Here is a 19,433-nt window from a genome sequence, read left to right as displayed (position 1 = left end):
TAATTAATGAAATGATTTATTTTACATTGTATTCAGAAATAACGATTGCAGATATATATAATTCATCATTCAATATTCATGTAATTCAATTAAATTCAATTATATTTCTAATTCTTATTTTCTATGTGATCTTTGATCCAATCAATATAATTGTAGACGCGAGTAAAAACATCCGGTTGACCTCTTGCACACGGTGTTCCCCAGGATACTACTCCGATTTGTACATTATCGGCAACTAAGGGTCCACCAGAATCACCCTGTGATTCAAAAATGAATAATTTAATACACATAATGTTTATGATATTATATATATTATTAAAATTATCTAAAAAAAACCTTTTATTTATAAGTAAGATAAATTAATTATTGCATATTTATATGTTTATAAATGAAATTGTGAATTAATGTCATAATATCAATATAGAGATACAATAATTACTTTGTTGGTGTAAAAAATTCGTACATCGAATAAAAGAATAAAAAGGCAATTATTTTATTTTATTTTATCGCGTAAGAAAGTTAAGGGTGCGATACATCCCGCATAGTTAATGTAATTCTTTTCAAACTAGGTGAGTGGGATTCAATGGTGCTCACTGTTACGCTTTCGTCGACACAGTTTTCGTCGACGGACTACAAATAAGAAAGAAAAGTGCCGCTTTAGTTAAGGGATCCTTTGACATGAAAGAGCCCTCTTCTAGAGTACTAGACATGAATGCACTTACGTGACAAGCGCCTTCACCCTTCTTGTTAAGTGTGCAGATATTGTCATTGGTGACACGGAAGCTGACATTTAAACATTGTTTTTGATCGATCACATTCAATTGAATATAGTATAATTCATTTGGCACTTGTCCAGGATACTTTGATGATTTGTATATAATTGGTATTGTGATTAATTGCCATTCAAATATATAAGAATAAATATATAAATATATAAGTACAATGATAATAAATAATAAAATAAAATTGTAAAATTATAATTCATATAGATCAATGCTTACGCTAGTAGTTCCCCAACCAGATAATACAGCAGGATAATCTATTTTATTGAAGTTTTCATTGGGTAATTGAATAGGCTTCACTTTATCTCCGAAAATGATATTCTTATCCAACTTGATCAATCCAATATCGTTTCTGATCAATATAGAACTGTATTTTGGATGGCCAATTATTTTTTCAGATTGATAATTATCACCGCCTTTGTCTAAAGTATTAGTACCCAATACGACAGTTATTGCTGTATCATTAAAACTAAAATAATCGATAGGTAAAAAAAAGAGGAAAATCATTTATTTAGAAATATAGAGTATATAGAAATTTAATTACTATCAACCTTGATAAGCAGTGAGCAGCTGTCAGTATCCATCTTTTATTTAATACTGATCCTCCACAAAAATGACGATTTCTATAACGAAGTGAGGCTTGATAGGGATATTGCCCATCCTCTGCTACAGAACCACCGACAATTTTTGGAATTTCGTTTATATTTGCAGCTATATTTAATTATATATAAATAATTAATGTGGATTCTTAATTTAATATGTTAATAATTTTTTAATCGATTTTTACAGTTTTTACGGTGTTTTATTTTTTTTCTAAATAAGAAATTATTACCTGATGCTTCAAATATAAAAATAACAATAAAAATATTAAAAAATGAAAACATTTTAAGATAATAGGTTTTTTGTGACAATAGGTAAACTGTCAACTTGGCATACTGGATATATTTGAGGAGTATTTATACTTTTAATGACCGTGGAAATTAAAGATATGCCTGGACAGTATTTAAATTTAGGTCAGATATTACCTAAAAAGCTTATTCAGATGTATCTCACATATACTATGATAATAACTAAGAAAACTCATGTTGTTTATTTAAGAGGAAAACGATCCTAGACTAACAATATTAAAAATGTATTCGTTTATCTCTCAATGGGGGTTTCCTAATTATGGCTCAACAAAGAATAATCTTGCTATTTTTAGATAACAGGTTTGTCTACCTTATTTTATCTTCAGTTTTGTTTTATTTTCACTGATATTGTCCTCATTTAAAATTTTTTTAGATTGCACTTTTTTAAGAATTCAAATTTATTTTTAAAGAAAATTTATTAAAATTATTTTTATTGACAGTTACAAAATATTTTTCTGTTTGAAAGCTGATGTAATTCATGATGTTACATGACTAATTTCGAAAGAATTAACGCAATAGTTATAAATTATATTTGTACAACAGAATTTTGGTTTCGATATACACTAAAAATTATTTGGTTTATTCGATTTGTGTCTATACATCGATGATTCAAAAGGGATTATTTAAGGGTCTTATTAAACGAGTGCGCAAGATAATTTAAAAAGGCATAAAGCTAACAATTTATTCCATTATGACATGACTCACCCTGATTATGTTCCATTCGGAGATGGTGGCTGGGTGATTGGCCTCATTCAAATTACATGGTAGTGGTAAGGGTCTAATTCTGTCATCACACACGAACGTACAGTGTGCTTAAATTAAATTTGTATTATTAAATATTATTATTAAGATAATATTTTTATTATACGCGTAGTAGCATATATAAACAAAAATAATTTTTTTTTCAATATCGAAATTGTATGTGTAATTTATTTCGATGATTTAATTATTAATTGTGATTTAAAACAGATTAAATATATTGTGAAATAGATAAGGAACGAGGAGCATTATTCAATAATAATAAAAAAGAGAACAACAAAATCGTACAACTTGAACTTCCTTTATTTAAATGAATTAGAGGTAATATGAACCGTCGATGTAATATTGTTTATACAAAATCAATTGTTTAAAAAAATCAATTTCATTTTATATTCCCTGTTTTTAATTCTTGAATATTATCAATTATCTGAGAATTATCTAAAAAATGCGAACTATTGCGTATTATTCTTATTAATCAGAACTTCAGTATTGACAAATACATGTGAATTTCGCAACTGCTCATATTCCTCGTTGCATATATATATAAAATATTCATGTATTTCACAACCAGAAGTTAATAATCAGAACTGTACCGCTTCTCCCGTGCATATAAGTAAATAAATAAACATAAAAAAAAGCTTGGTCATAAGTAATCATTTCTATCGCGTATATATTTCTTTATTTTGTTATTCGAGCTATTTATGTATATATATATATATATGTGTGTGTGTGTGTGTGTGTGTGTGTGTGTGTGTGTGTGTGTGTGTGTGTATGTACATATATATGTATATATAAAGAGAATATATGTATATACATACATATACATATATATACATACATATATATATACATATATACATATATATATGTATAAATTGTCCGTACCCTTATATAAGTATGATCATTTACAAAAGCTACTATTACAGTATCACTTGCCAGTGACCACGCTTTAATGCACGCTTATTTTTTCGGTAAATCATTTAAAAGTGAATTTGTGTAATATAATATTTGAAAAGCGTGGATCATAGGCTTATTTTTTTTCTTTTTGTTTTATTTGTGTTCGTTTAAATATATATTATTGACCTTGTATCATATCGAACCGATAAAACCTTATGATTGTCTAATATTCTGAATATAACTGTATATTATAAATTGTGCCTTCTCATTCGAATGATGCTCCTTAGTATTTTAAGGGTGAGTGAGTATTTCTGTACGGCATGTCTTTTGTAACATTCGTTACATATAGAATAACATCGATAATATACTAAAAATATAAACATTATTTCATTTTTTTAAACATAAAAAATCATACAATTATAATTTAATAGCTAGTACATACAAAATTAAATGCCAGCACCCGTTGAACGAAACGGATCATCTTTTCAAAATGTATAAATCACACACAAAAAATTATTAAAATTTAAATGAAAATATTTTTCTGCCGTTGAAATACTCATAGAGACGTAATAAAAAAGAAATTATATAGAAAAAGAAAAAAAAAAGTAACGAATTAAATAAATTTTTAATACAAAAATATTTAACTTACTTAATCTTAATTTTTATTCAGTTGAATAATATTAAACGTTATTTATGAAAATCAGAATATTTATGAAGAATATTTATGAATATCAAAATTAAAGATCATACGAAATATGCACATGGAAAATGAAAATAAAACTTACTTTATGCTTTTTACCTTTGACTTAAAATAGGAATTAGAGAGAATTCTATTTAAATAGGAATACTTTTAATAATAGTCAATTTATATTTTTATTTTTTTTGTTTTTGACTGTTGAGAATATTTTTTAAATTTAAACCAACTAAAAAATCTGCCTATTTTAATTTAATCAATTGTGTTTGAATTGATCAAAGATAAATAAATAAAAATATGCTTTATATTTATAAATAAATATGCAAATCGTGCAAATCTAGTTTAGGTCTTTTTTAATGATGATTAATGAAGTAACCAAAATTATACGATAAAGTTACTTTGTATTAACATTCATTTAATGTAAATGTTGTAGAAAATATGTATACAGAAGATTAATACCCAAAATCGCAAATTGATTTAAAATATTTAGTAACTTAAATTCATAATATCACATGGTGCTGCCATCCAATATTGTAGGTGTGTAAGTGTATACAGAATGATGGCTATATTATATTCTAGGCTATAAAACTCCGTCACTTATTGGCTATAAAGTATTTAAGTATATTATTGGGTTTTGGTTTACTAGTTGTCGGCCAAGAACGGGTCACTTCTCTTTGTATATCAATAGGTAAAGATTTAAGAACAGCTGCGTCAATTTTTGGAGACAATTGCATTGGTGATGAAGGACTGAGGCGAAGATCAGCCATTTCATTACTTGGAGATTCTCTGCGTCCACTTAACCATACTTCTAATCTTGTTTTTTTTGGTAAAGGTTCTATTTCATTCAATAAATCATCATCTGTATTCTGATTGTTAGTACCTATTGACTTCGAAATTGGAGATGAAGTGGTACTCATTGCAGAACCATCATTACTATCTTGATTCACACTCATTGGCGACCCGAGATTAATATCGGAAATACCTTCTTCTGAGCTTATATCTAAAACAGACTGAACTGCGACTTGTTTTCGTAAAAAAGACGTAATACTATTTTTTCCGGAAGATCTTTCCTCGAATTTTGTGAAAGCAACTCCTAGAAGAGTTAAATGGAATGGTTTAGAAACATCAACAGTACGATGAAATAATTTCATTGCTAATGTCAACATTTTAGCATGATCATAAACACCAGATTTTGAAGAAGGCAGTAAATGTTTTGGTAAAGCACATTGCCGAGTTTCCCTTTTACCCGAACTTGATTTATTAAAATCATGTTTTCTAACTGTTAATCTCATAGCAACCGGGATTCTTCCATCTTCCATAGCTAATTCTGTTAATCTTCTTAAAAGTGCCCCTAATCGCGATTCTACTTCTGCTACTAATGAAACACTTTTGAATCCATCTTCTAAACCTATAGACTGCTTTTTCCCTGTTGGTTTTACTACAGTTTCATCAATACCTTCAGCATTATCTTTTAATTTTCTTGCTAGATCAATGCCAATTTTCATTTCTAAGGTTTCTAAAGATGTTTTGCGTAAATCATCTATAGTCTTTATATTATTAGACATTAACAATTGTGTAGTCTTTTGTCCTACACCTGGTATTTTAGATACAGATCCTATATTAGATAATAACATAGGAGCACTGCATGGGAATATAAGTGTTTGTTGATTTGGTTTATGCAATGATCCTACTAGTTTTGCTAAAAGTTTATTATGTGCTATTCCTGCACTGCATGTAACATGCAAATCTTTATAAATTCGTTCTCTTATTTCTGCTGCAATTTTGGAAGCAATAATTAATCGAGCATGACAACCACAAGGACATTCTTCTTCAGAAGCTCCAAATATTTCACCAACTGGATTTTCATCTTCCATAGAAATATTTATATTTAATTCTGAATTATTTCCAGAATTCATATATTTTTGTACAATAGATGTTACATCCATAAAGTTATCATCAAAACCCAGTCTTTCAACTAATGGAGTAAACTGATGTAATATTTCCAATATTTTAGCAGAAAAATGACGATAATTTGTTAAATCTTCACCATTTACCAAGGCCAGCCCTGGGCATAACCTTAAAGCTTCTTGTACCGACATACATTTTTTAATTCCATATTCTCGTGCTATATAATTGCTTGTCACTATCATATTTTTTTGTTGTACTCCTAATGGTTTATTTTCTAGCTCTGGATGCCTTAGCATCTCTACTTGAGCATAGAAACAATCAACATCTATATGAATTATAGTTCTTGGATGTCTTATAATTGCATCAAATTCAATGGAATCCATTGAGGTCAATTTACAAATAATGTAATACACTATTATTCATAGAATCTTTATCACATAAATATTTTATTTAATATTTTAACATGTATAATCTGTAAAAATAGTAAATATTTAATTAATATTAGAAATAATAAAAATAATTGATTTACAAATAATTATTATAATATATATTTATAATATAGCAAAATTTATTACCTTTTTAAAAAACAGATTTGATTAAAAATATATTTTTAAATGCATATTTTCATATTATTTATGATATTAACAAAGAATAATTTTCTTTTTGTTATTAACACACTTTAGCACAAATTTATATAATAATTTCTGAATATATAATTGTTTATTTGTCGATATGTTTAACTAGATGTATATCTAAAAAATAGGTTAAGTTCTTCAGTCAAAACATATAAATAATTTATTATTTTTAACTTACATATGGAGGTATATAATTGTATAATTAGTTATCATTTTTATTCTTAAATAAATTAATTCGAAACACATTTATTAAATTAGTTTTATTTTATTATATTTTAGAATTTTCTTTAAATTATAAAGTAAGGTTACCATTATTTAATATTCATTTGAAAGATATATTGTCTCACAACCACGAAGAACATTAAAATACAGAAATATTTTTATTTTTCAGAAATCCGTTAGATCATTAAATAGACATCAAATTGTAACTGGAACTTTTAAAAACACGAATATTTCACTTCCGAAATTCTCAGAAACTTTTTATAAATTTCATTGAAGAAATATATTTTTTTACGGCTGTTAAGTTTCGTTGTTAACACGAAACAAAACTATCGTAAAAACTAAATAGAAATTTGTTTACAAACTGTAATGCGACTAATTTATTTTTCACATGGTAGCCATGTTTTGAATTGTCATAGTATATCTTTCTATATACTACATATATATATCTATATATTTATACATACGCATATATATACATGTTTTATATAAATATATACATATATAAAATTTCATTCTAAATTTGATACAAATAAATGTTTAAGATAAACCAGTATATAATATAAATATATATTTCCATTAAAGAATATTATGAATATATGTAATGGCTCATTTTCATGTGTTAACAACCAATGATATTTAAAATAACATAAAGAAATGATTGACAATATGTAGATAAAATCTACAGTAAAACGTATTTTTTCTCTAGATATAATCCAATCAGATTATACATCATCTAGTAAAAATATATTACGAATATAGTAAAAATGAATTACTATAAAGATTCTCCAGAAAATTTTGTAAGTTTTATTTTACATCATTCACTCGTGTTTCTATATATGATTGTGATTCTTTATTATAATGTGCATTTTAACAAAATTAAAGAACTTATTATAAAATCTAAAAATTATTTTATATTTTTAAAAGTGTATATATCATAATAAGTTTTTTATATTTTTATAATATCTTGTAATGTATTGCACGTTAGTTACAAAGTAATGCTAAAGATTTGGTTGGATGTTTGCAATCTTATAGATGAAACATAACCAGAATACATTCAAAGATTTTTCCATTTATATAGATTTAATTGAAAGTTACAAGAACTATTCAATTCATAACTTTTAAAAAACTTAAATAACTTGCTCTTTTTCTAATATTAGTAGATGATGAAATTATTTTGATATTGCAAAATTATTGAATTACACAAATTAAAGTTGAACAAGCCAATGAAGCGAAAGCAGCCATCTTGGAAAATCCTTTTTCGCATTTCGAACGAACGAAGTGTCAAATATCGATAATTATTTCATCTCAGACGACTGAACTAAAAATTTTTACAAGAATTTTGCTTTCTTAGAAAAGTTAGATTTTTTAAAGCGACTTCAAAATTGAAATGTAAAAATTAATTTCGCGCCATAAAATAATATTATTCAATAGTTGCATTTAAAAGTAAGAAAAATATACAGGCGAGTTGCGATACAAACAACTCGAGTAAGAAAGGGGTAGGAGAATTTTTCTATTGAAAGTTGGAAATAATATAAGCAAGACGGCTTCGCAAAAAAAATCGTCTAAGAAGATGGCGGAGACCAAAGAATTAGAGGTGAGTGAAGTATTAGAAGTGGTGCAGTGCAGTTAGACTATGTGTGAAATTTTAGAGAAAAGTCGGCACGTCTGCATTGTGAATTTGTCGTGGTTATATCCGGGGTATCAGCGATTTATGATTTACGTCGGTGAATTGTATTACTAGACGCCTAGTACACCTTTGAGCGCGTTTTTCTTCATTATTCTTATAATTATTTTCTTTCTTCAGTGAAATATTAAGATTAATCAATAGCATTTTTTCTTCGTTATATTGTGCTTACAATTATGTTACGTTTGCTGAATAATGCTCTCAAAACACGTCCATATCTTCGTAATCACAGGTAACCTAAACATTTACTTTTTATGATTTAAAATCATTTTCAATATTTTTTTGTGATTAATTTCATATATTTTAATAATTAATAACAAAAAATTTGAATTTTCTGTAAATATTGTTAAATAAATAATATTATTTGTGGTTAGAAAAATAAATTTTATTTTATTATTGTATAAATTTAATATAAATTCTTATTTAATGCAATATGGATATTGATAAAAATATATTATATGATTTTTGTTAAAATAAAAAACTTATATTTGATATGAAGTATGATCCTTATACCTGAATCTTTAATTTTATTCCATATTTCTACAATTATATTCATATAAGCCAATATAACATATAAAATACAAAATAAATGTTATATAAAATTTGAATTATTGTAATTGAATATGAATTAAAATATTAATTCTTTTTACTTATATATATATATATATATATATATATATATATTTGTAACATATTTTTTTTTTATTAAAATAATAGGTTTTTTAACAATGAATTATATAAAATATATACATATAATTTTCTAATTTCAGAATATGATATTGAGTTTTCGAGTATCTGAACTTCAGATGCTTCTTGGTTTTGCTGGTAGAAATAAATCAGGTAGAAAAAACGAATTACAAGGTCGTGCATTAGAATTGTTACGTTTGAGGTCTCATCCAATTCAACTCAAAATACGTGAACTATATAAAACTATACAGTGAGTATAAAGCTTAATAATGTTAACTATTTATTTGATTATATTAAATTATTAAAAATTTCTATTATGATTTATCAAATTTTTATATATTTTATTTGTTTGTTTATTTCAGTAAAATTGAAAAATATTTTTCTCTCCATATCTACTATGGTATCCTATTATTTTTATAGTAAGGTTATAAATATCAATGGGTCATTAAAATAAAACCTTAGTTTCATTCTTTCTTTCAAAATTTTGTTTAGAGCTGATCAATTAGCTGCACATCAAATGTATGGTCAAACAGGTAGTTCTGGTGAGCCACAGATAGATCAAAACATGCATTCCAGAAATTATTATACAAGGTAAATACATAAAGCAAATAGAATGTATGAAATGTAAAGAACATATTTTTAAAAAAAATATATAATCTATTATATACATCTATTATATTAAATTATTATATTAAATTAGATTTGATAATATTGTTTCTTATTTCAATTAATATGAAGACAAGCTATCAGTCAGCAACAACAATCACAGTCTTCAGTTTCTAGTGGAAAAGATTTACCACCTGCTCATCAAGCATCACTACCTCAAGCACCTAGAACCAATCCAGTGTATCAATCAGGATATACTAGTGTAACACCACAAGTAAGTTAACATTTTATGTATATAAAAATTTATATCAATAGATTTATTCATATATTAGTTAACATTTTATATATATAAAAATTTATATCAATAGATTTATTCATATATTAGTCTTAGATAATTGCTTTTGCTTTTTTAATTTAATTTAATATATTAACATTTTAGCAAACAACAAGTGCAGCTTACAATCCATATCCATATACACCAAAAGTTTTACCATCACCATTACAAATTCAACCCAGAAGTCAGTATCCTGTTCATCCAGATGTCAGACTTAAAAAGCTACCATTTTTTGATTTATTGGCTGAGTTATTAAAGCCATCTAGTCTAATGCCTCAGGGATCTATGCGACTTCAAGAAAATACGTTTATGTTTCATTTAACACCACAGCAATCAACAGATGTAGCAAGTTCGCGTGATTGTCGTGCAGGAAGTAAAATGGATTATACAGTACAGGTACATTTTGAAAATTATTTCTTTTAAAACAATATTAAATATGTATGGAATATTTCATAATTTAAACTATGGTTATTTCAGATACAAATGCGATTTTGTTTACAAGAGACTTCATGTGAACAAGAAGATTGTTTTCCACCAAGTATTGCTGTAAAAGTTAATGGAAAATTGTGTCCCTTACCTGTAAGTTTATAAAAATATAGAAAACATATAAATATAATATTATTAAAACTAAAATTTTTATAAATAAAATATTTAATTTTTTTTTCAGAATCCAATACCTACTAATAAACCCGGAGTAGAACCAAAGAGGCCACCAAGGCCTGTTAATATTAGTCCTTTAGTTAAATTATCTCCTACTGTAGCAAATCAAATTCACGTAACGTGGTCGGCTGATTATGGTAGACGATATGCAATTGCGATATATCTAGTAAGAAAACTTTCAAGTGCTGAATTATTATCAAGGTTAAAAAGTAGGGGTGTTCGACATTCGGATTATACAAGAGGTTTAAGTAAGTAGTTCTACAATTAGAATATTTTACAATACTGAAATTTATTAACTTTTATTGATGATTTTATTATGATTTATTATGAATTATGATTTTTTTAGTTAAAGAAAAACTTAACGAAGATGCAGATAGTGAAATAGCGACAACTTCGCTTAGAGTATCTTTAGCTTGTCCATTAGGCAAAATGCGAATGAGTACACCATGTCGGGCGACAACATGTTCGCATTTACAATGTTTTGATGCATCATTGTTTCTTCAAATGAATGAAAGAAAACCAACATGGAATTGTCCAGTTTGTGATAAACCAGCGTTATATGATAATCTCGTTATCGATGGATATTTTCAAGAAGTATTAAACTCTAAGAAATTATTACCAGATGTAAATGAAATTCAATTATTGCAAGACGGATCTTGGGAAAATTTAGTTTTAAAAAAAGAAAAGGATAAAGAGAAGAATGAAACAAAAGTTATTACAAATTCGCAAGATCGTAAAATCGATGTAGATACAGTTGATCTTGGTGAGATTTCTAATATGTTTATAAATATATATCGCAAATTTAAAAATAAATGTTTTTATGTTAATAAATGTTTAATATAATCATTTAATTGTTTAGATGAAAGCAGCCTTACACCTCAAAAGGAAAAGAAACGAGCTGTTGTGATTGATTTAATATCAGATAGTGATGATGATGATGAACATACCACACCAACACAAAGTACAAAAAAAATAGCTAGTGGTACTTCTTCACCAAAAAAATCACAAACTAGCTCGATTAGCAGTACAAGTGAATCGCCAGAATTAATGATAATCGATTTAGAGTAGAATTTTTTGTATTTATTAAATTTATTATCAAATTGCCAAATTTTAAAACAAATATGCAATTTTGTACAGAAGAAAAACTAAAAGTTTAATAGTTTTGTGATTGTCTTACAAAAAAGTTACTGTATAATAATAAGTATAATTCATAACGTTTTTACTTTTGGTACTTAAAATTTGACAAAAATAAGCAAAATATTTTTTTTTATATATGTATAATAATCTAGCATTCCTTCATTAGATATGTAGAGATGATACATTATTTGTTTGGTATTTAACTCATAATGTATAAATAAGATCAAATTAATTTAAATAATAAATTGCTTTATTATACTTTTTCATTATCATAATAAAATCATATATAATTTTGTCTAAAATAATAGTCATTTTGAATTTTAAGGTTATTTTGTAATATAAATTTCTTATTAACTTTAATGTGTAAATGAAAGAGCGAAATATAAAATGTAAATACTTGTACTACAAATTTTAATATAACTAAACCTAAAAATTTTTTTAAAATTGCTTTTTTAAATAAAATATTTAGTTGTGAATATTGTTTAATTCAGGGTTAATAAAACTTTAGATTATATTTGATATAAATTCTGTGTTTATAAAAGTCAATCTAAAATTATAAGAAATAAAATAGATATAAATAGAATATTAATGATTTAATATTTTTATATTATATATAGTTTTTTTACGCGTATTATACATATTATGAATTTCAAAATTTATTCTTCTGAAGAAATTTCTACATTTGGATACATATAATTGCGAAGTGATATTCCAGAAAGTTGTTGGTCCACAGGTTCTCTTGTATCATATAAACTTGGTGCTTGAAATATTATGCCAAGTGTTCCTGCAGTACATGCCAATGTAAAAACCCAAAGAAAAAGTCTATCTAAAACCATAGCTACAAATTTCCAATCTTCTATAACCTAAAAATATAAAAAAATATATAAGAAAAAAATTTAAGATTAAGAATATACACACACATACACACACACACACACACACACACACACACACATATATATATATATATATAAATATTTTTTAAAGAATATAATTGAAATGTTAAAAAAAGTATCAAAAGTAAAACATATGAATACTTAGACAATATGTATTCAACTTACTTCATTATCTTTGTCTGCATTTTTTATATGTTGAGCAATAAAACGCACACCTTTAAGAGCTGAGATAACATCCGGAGATAAATATCTTGGGACTGTATTTTCACTATCGGTGACTATAACAGTATTTTATTGTTAGCATATATTTAAATATATATTACATAACATTAGTTTATTTATGTAATGTGAGACGCCATTGTATAGAATATTGAATTATCGAATTATTTCGTTATTCTAATATGCGATTATTTATTTTTTTGTTGCCATGTAATTCTTTATATGTATTGTGTATTTTGTAAATTAAAAAATACTGTATATTCATAATATTCATGCGAGATTATTCAAATATCAATGCACTGATATAAATTTAATAAATAATTTTATTTTAATTTAAATTTAATAAATGATTTTATATGATATATTATACATTAATCTAAATATTTACCTGATGCATGTGGAATATGTCGAGCATCATCTTCTCGTATATTTTTATATTGAGAGGTAACACTTTCAAATCCATCAGGACTTCCTTTCAATTCCAGTGGATAATCACTAACGCTATCAGGAAAACTGTAATGTATATTTTTGAAATTTTTTCTATTTAAAAATTCGATAGATATTAAAATATTTACCTAAAATCTATTTCATTAGTATATCCGCTATCCATATATGTATCATCATATTCTGGAGTTGAATATGGTGTTCGACGCATCATTAAAATTCGCGGCATCCAATTTAAAAATACTTGTCTAACCCATGGCGACATATTATGTGTAGATGGAGATCTATATAATACAATTAAACATGATTTTAAATATTTTATAGATAAAATAATTAATATACAGTATAAAATTAATATTATTTTAGATTACCGAAAATGGACATTTAAAACACATACAGTAATCCATATCGACAAAGTGACTAAAATCATAGTAAATAGTAAATATTTTCCTAAAAGTGGTATAGCCAGAGATGTTGGTGGAATAATTTCGGCTAATAATAAAAAAAATACTGTCAGTGAGAGAAGAATGGAAGAACATAATGATACCTATAGAAATTAAATATTTTAAAGAAATTTATGGAATATCTGTTTATTTGTCTATTACTTTTTATAATTCTTACTTTTTCACCTGAATCACTTGGTAGATAAAATACAAGTACTGTAAGGAATGTAATACCCACGCAAGGAATTATTAAATTAACCGTATAGAATAATGTTTTTCTTCGCATTGTAATATTAAAGGTGATATCTGTGTAAATAATTATTAAAATGCATTTATATTTTATAACATTATAATATTATAATATTATAGCAATTTATTTACCAGAATAGGGTTCTGTGCAACATGGATAATATTCTTCATTTCTCGATGCTGGTACTTCTAAAATGTCCCATTCTACTGATAAGTAGAAATCGCTCAAATCTATTCCTTTTGCAACTAAATTGCTACCAGCTTCTTGTTTCATATGTTTTAAATCTACCTATTAGTAAAAGTCTTTACAAAATATATTTTCAGTAAATAATATTAATTTTAAGTTAATTATTTATTAATCTCTTAAACTAATTTATTTTTATTTGATTTTTATTAAAAAATATTCATTAATATAAATAATATTTTTGAATTATAACCTGAGCGCCATTGTAAGTCCATGAACCGAATTTCATAATACACGATTGTTCGTCGAATGGGAAATATTCTACATTAATTTCACAAGATGATTTATAAATTGCAGGCGGTTTCCAAGATACATCACCAGTATATTTTAATGTAGCTTTTGTCATAAGTGTCACTTCATAATTACCATCAGCACTATAAAATTATATTTCATTAATATTTATTTATATAAGTATGAATTTTCAAATTTTTTCTTTTATAATTTTATATATTGATTCATTAATAAATTATAATATAAATTAAAATTTACTTATTATACAGGACAATATCTGGTAACCAAATATTTTCGGAAGGTACATATAGCATTTCCACGCCACCGTATTCTTCTGGATTCCATTTTAGTTTATAGTCATTCCATCTCTGTAAATATATAAAATTTACAATGAATGAAACATTTATTTCGATCATTAATTTTACCTGTTCTACCCAGACATTAGTGGTCATCACTTGATTTTTTAAATTCTGTAAATTTAAGTAATATTATTAATATTACTTTATCAAAAAAAAAAAAAATTGTATGATTTAATACCATTTCAATTAATTGTGATAATTTTAAACCGAGTTGAACTGTCAAAGTTTCGGTATTGTTCATAACAGGTCGTATAAGTCTATTATAATTCGATAATAAGTCATCGTAAAGTCTTTTTGTGTCAGGATTTGCTTCGAAAATTTTCAATCCAGCAACACCTAAATACAAAAAAATATAAATCTTTTCTGTCATTCTACTTTTTGTATAGAAAACAATCGAAGTAAATGACAAAATAATATAAAAAAAAGTACAACAAAATTTTTAAAAGATTTAAATGATTCTCAAATATTTATGATGAAAAAAGATAAAATACTTACTATATATAATATGAAGAGTATTAAAAAGAACACCGAGCGTCAATATTCGCATTTTAAACGAAACTATTTACAAATTTATATAGGATTAAGATGCAATGACCACTCCCAATAAAAATACGTTTATCTGCGAATACTATATAGTAATTTTTAAGTATAAATTAATAAATATAAAAAAATTAATATTATAAATATTTATCTTACTTAAATTGAACATTAAACATAAATTGGGAATGCTATCAATAGAATACGAATAATCTGCATCTCACTGGACCAAAATCGATATCCGAAGTTAGCGCCATGACACTTGCTCCAACCTGCATTTCATTGTACTTTGTGTATTACAGATTCACATATCTGCGCATGCGTATTAATGACGCGCGCATATCTTTTTAAAATCGCATGTATTTAGTACAATTAGTTAGTAGCAAATTCGTGTGCATTAGTGTACATATATTTTACCATTCAAATCTTTGTTTCTTTTAATTTTCACAGATTTTATATATATTTAATTTATATTTATATTCTTTCTTGTGTTTTTAGTGATAAATTAAACAAAATTATTAGTTTTTTACTTGTATACTTTAATTAAGTAACGAATATTAAATTGTTTGAATAGTTAAGGTTATATACTATTGGAGAAACTATTGAAAAATTGTAAGAATAATTTTTACATGTATAATATTTTTATATTATTTTTTCTAATAAAATTGCATGATCATATGCATTGCTTCATTAAAAATATAATCTATCAATCATAATGTCGTATATGAATTTTAACATAGATGGTTTCTTCTTATAATTTGTTACCGACATTTTATAAACCTTGTTCATCAAGTAACGCACTCTATATGAGATTTCGCGAACATCTCGTTTGGATGCATTTTCAAGGTTCTAGAAAATTATTCTCAGATTATTTGTATGAAATGGTTAACAGTTTGCTGTAAAAATTATAAAAAAACTATTTTAAATGATATTTAGAAATCAGTGTAAAATTGATTGATAATAATTTTTTTTGTGATTATATGATAATCATTATATTTTGACTTTTAATGCAATTAGAAGTGCATTTTCTTAATATATAATCGTATTTACTAAACATAATCTAAAGAATATTTGTTATAGTTTTTTTATAATTTGTTTCATATAATTAATTATTAAATATGTCTAATTATCTATTAATATTTTTTAAAAGTATTCTTAAACTATTCTATAAAAATTCATAATGATTATTTATAGATATTTAATATTTTGTAGATTGCTTATTGGTTATGTTCAATTAATATTTTCTAATAAGAAGAAGATAATCAAAGATAATCTGCTTAATACAAAAAATTTATTTAAAAACAATGTGAGACTAAGCAATGTGACATCAATGTGAGTAATGTGTGATTTATAATATATAATAATATATAATAATATATAATAAATGTATATAATATATAATAATATATAATAATATATAATAAATATTGGAGATTTGGAATAATCTATTAAGTAAATGAGTTATAAAAAATTCTAAAAAATAATAAAGATTAATAATAAAATTCTTGTTTCTTTGTTTAATATTTCAAAGATTTATCCATATAGGATAAATCCTAAATATAGGATAAATTAAAGTAAAAAACTAATAAAAACTGTTCGTTTTAGATGGTTATGGTTAAATGGTCTAGAAAACATCGTAATTATGTCAAAGTAGTAAATGCGAAAAGTACTATGGCCATGTTTCAATAAAATTTACATTTGAAATAGAGATATCTTCCTCAAAAATGATATCCGTGGTGTAACAATCTTAGGAGAAAGAATCGATCTAAAACCACATAACAGCATACACGATTATCGATCAAGGATACGTAAACAGCCCGTAGTATAGTCGTGCACACGCTGTGACCAGGCCACTTAGCGTATGTTTGTTTAGTACCTTTTACGACTATATCGTCTGGGCATGTGTTAGATTACGAAGGAGCCAGTGTCTAGAGTATAGCTGAGGGTTGGATGGCACGGCGCCATACTTCGAGAGGGTCATTTATAACTGTTATCGTGAGACTTACTAGGCCACTTACTACCTCCGCTGTGTCTATTCTTCACCCCTCTTCTATTTTACAGAAAGAAACGTAAGTGCAAGATGCACCAATCCACCAAACCTATCGGTCATTCTATCACAGCTTTTTATTCGATTTCTCTATATATTCCGCCAGAAGATAGTTTTTAAGTAATGATAGCTTTATAAAATTGATAGGTTTTCGAGGGATTTGTTTTATAGATTTGTCGAATTATAATTTGATAACATTTAAAAAAAAATTTTATAGTTTCCTTGATATTTCGTGTGTATTATTAATTTTTATGTATTCTCGATATTTGAAAGAATGTTTAAAAGAAAAAAATTTATAGTCATTTTGATATTTTGTGTTTTACAATTAATTTTTTATAAATAATCTATTCTTTTCTTGATGGACAAAAAATGGAATGAATTGAGACGACAGATCGTGAATTATTGAACTAAAATAGAGTAATTTATAGAAATATAGAATTAGAATTGTTAGTTGTATTTTATTTAGTTTTCCTTAAGTACAAAATCATCAACAATGATTTCATAGTTGAGAAACTATAGGAAAGTAGAGAAGATTATTTTATATAAAATATATAATTGTTGCCGAGCCAATTACAAACCTGTTTTCATTAGCTTTAGAACTTGTAACTGTAATAGCTATGCACACGATCCTAATCCTTTGTTCTCGCAAAGCAACTTTGAATGGTGAACTGACTGAACTTTGGACACATAATGCTTACAGTTGGTAATATGCTAGCATTACATAAACCTACGTGATAACTATGCGTAGGTAAATTTTCATCTTTAACATTGCTAAGTATAATTTCTGTCACAATATATATGTAAGTATATTCTCAACTTATATTTACCATAGAAATATATTAATTTTAACAAATGACATTTAATTTTAAATAGTATTATACGAATTGTTTAGTAAGTTACATAGACAACGAAGATAAAACTGGTAACATCTATTGAAACTCTTCATGTTTATGGAACAATAAACGCAGAATAGTCAATATCATTTTTGTGGTTATTCTGCAAATTATAATGTTTACAGAATTTTATTTATTACAACACGTGAAACGAGAAAGCGTCGCGACATTGATGTTACAACTAACAGCTGGTCGTTATTGGGGACATTTCTCATCGCTTTTTTGTCTGTCACTTAGGGACGCAGCACTTAATTCTAATATGGAAATATGTCGTGCACTCCGCAAGCCGACGATTAATGCGAATAAATCGATTTTTGGCGTAGAGGTACGACGGTTGCCGCCAAATCCTGGAAGCTACGCCAAGTGGCGGAAACACGAGAATTCCATCTGGATTTACTAAGATCAGTGCCATTTAATGTGGGGCTCGATAAATCCCTTAAAAGCTGGTGGTCCGCAAGAAGACGGCGCATTACAATTTTCCAGAAAGGAGAGTGGCGAACGTCTAGAAGAGACGCAGACAAATCTGCAAATGCAAGGCTTCAGGTGCCAAATGCTTTCATCGTATAACGTGAGTAACTGCTATTCTTGTTTTCTATCGCAATCTATGCGAATCGCGAGAGCCATTCGAAAAAATACGTGTTCCATTTAAACTGATCGAAATAGTTTGTAAAATGGATTTTAATGAATACATTATACTATATACCTACATATGAATATATTTTGGATTGGATTAAAAATAATCGAGGAAACTAAATATGAATTGAAAAAAATATCTATATATTGATTTCAAAAATCTATAACAATATTTCAAATCTAACTAAATATCTTCGATATATATATTATCCAATTTATTCTACACGTTTCTTCAATTAAAACTATTATTTTCAGAACGTATAATTTGCATCGAATCGTTCTGTGTTTGATTCAATCAAACAAGAGGATTCAATCAAAAGTTTTA

General features: G+C 25.9%; 4 protein-coding genes across 14 annotated transcripts; 1 reads left to right on the top strand and 3 right to left on the bottom strand.

Annotated features, from left to right (window-relative positions):
- Window positions 1-31: 31 nt before the first annotated feature.
- LOC122714652 (chymotrypsin-2-like) lies at window positions 32-2,624 on the bottom strand. 2 transcript variants are annotated; one of them, XR_006346682.1, is made up of 6 exons: window positions 2,396-2,624; window positions 1,334-1,493; window positions 1,002-1,251; window positions 723-860; window positions 440-630; window positions 214-257 (listed from the first exon to the last, which is right to left on the bottom strand). XR_006346682.1 is itself a non-coding variant. In XM_043936172.1 (5 exons), exons 1-5 carry the CDS (start codon window positions 2,409-2,411, stop codon window positions 108-110), a joined length of 714 nt encoding a protein of 237 aa, XP_043792107.1. In that variant the 5' UTR covers window positions 2,412-2,624; the 3' UTR covers window positions 32-107. The 2 variants fall into 2 exon arrangements, 1 of the variants encoding a protein (XP_043792107.1); XM_043936172.1 differs by lacking the exon at window positions 440-630 and having other exon boundaries at window positions 32-257.
- Window positions 2,625-4,424: 1,800 nt separating this feature from the next.
- Window positions 4,425-7,194, bottom strand: LOC122714947 (DNA polymerase iota). The gene is made up of 3 exons (XM_043936757.1): window positions 6,893-7,194; window positions 6,524-6,700; window positions 4,425-6,420 (listed from the first exon to the last, which is right to left on the bottom strand). Exon 3 carries the CDS (start codon window positions 6,329-6,331, stop codon window positions 4,634-4,636), a length of 1,698 nt encoding a protein of 565 aa, XP_043792692.1. The 5' UTR covers window positions 6,332-6,420; window positions 6,524-6,700; window positions 6,893-7,194; the 3' UTR covers window positions 4,425-4,633.
- Window positions 7,195-7,677: 483 nt separating this feature from the next.
- LOC122714839 (E3 SUMO-protein ligase PIAS3) lies at window positions 7,678-12,074 on the top strand. 4 transcript variants are annotated; one of them, XM_043936536.1, is made up of 9 exons: window positions 7,678-8,399; window positions 9,260-9,426; window positions 9,669-9,767; window positions 9,915-10,056; window positions 10,222-10,512; window positions 10,594-10,695; window positions 10,784-11,024; window positions 11,123-11,539; window positions 11,636-12,074. In XM_043936536.1, exons 1-9 carry the CDS (start codon window positions 8,376-8,378, stop codon window positions 11,842-11,844), a joined length of 1,692 nt encoding a protein of 563 aa, XP_043792471.1. In that variant the 5' UTR covers window positions 7,678-8,375; the 3' UTR covers window positions 11,845-12,074. The 4 variants fall into 4 exon arrangements, with proteins under 4 accessions (XP_043792471.1, XP_043792472.1, XP_043792474.1 ...); XM_043936537.1 differs by lacking the exon at window positions 7,678-8,399 and adding an exon at window positions 8,410-8,721; XM_043936539.1 differs by lacking the exon at window positions 7,678-8,399 and adding an exon at window positions 9,539-9,576 and having other exon boundaries at window positions 9,286-9,426.
- A 417-nt stretch (window positions 12,075-12,491) lies between these two features.
- On the bottom strand, window positions 12,492-15,787 carry LOC122714840 (acetylcholine receptor subunit beta-like 2). 7 transcript variants are annotated; one of them, XM_043936544.1, is made up of 13 exons: window positions 15,695-15,779; window positions 15,494-15,626; window positions 15,177-15,334; window positions 15,065-15,109; window positions 14,898-15,007; window positions 14,602-14,782; window positions 14,297-14,453; window positions 14,094-14,221; window positions 13,844-14,019; window positions 13,604-13,756; window positions 13,417-13,541; window positions 12,975-13,087; window positions 12,492-12,776 (listed from the first exon to the last, which is right to left on the bottom strand). In XM_043936544.1, exons 2-13 carry the CDS (start codon window positions 15,543-15,545, stop codon window positions 12,570-12,572), a joined length of 1,605 nt encoding a protein of 534 aa, XP_043792479.1. In that variant the 5' UTR covers window positions 15,546-15,626; window positions 15,695-15,779; the 3' UTR covers window positions 12,492-12,569. The 7 variants fall into 7 exon arrangements, with proteins under 7 accessions (XP_043792479.1, XP_043792481.1, XP_043792477.1 ...); XM_043936546.1 differs by having other exon boundaries at window positions 13,417-13,529; XM_043936542.1 differs by having other exon boundaries at window positions 14,898-15,109; window positions 15,494-15,617; window positions 15,695-15,787.
- Between the last annotated feature and the right edge of the window lie 3,646 nt (window positions 15,788-19,433).

This window comes from Apis laboriosa, unplaced genomic scaffold (genome assembly GCF_014066325.1).
Source record: "Apis laboriosa isolate Shangri-la unplaced genomic scaffold, ASM1406632v1 scaffold34_cov151, whole genome shotgun sequence".
Taxonomy (NCBI): domain Eukaryota; kingdom Metazoa; phylum Arthropoda; class Insecta; order Hymenoptera; family Apidae; genus Apis; species Apis laboriosa.
This window is presented reverse-complemented; position numbering and strand designations above follow the sequence as displayed.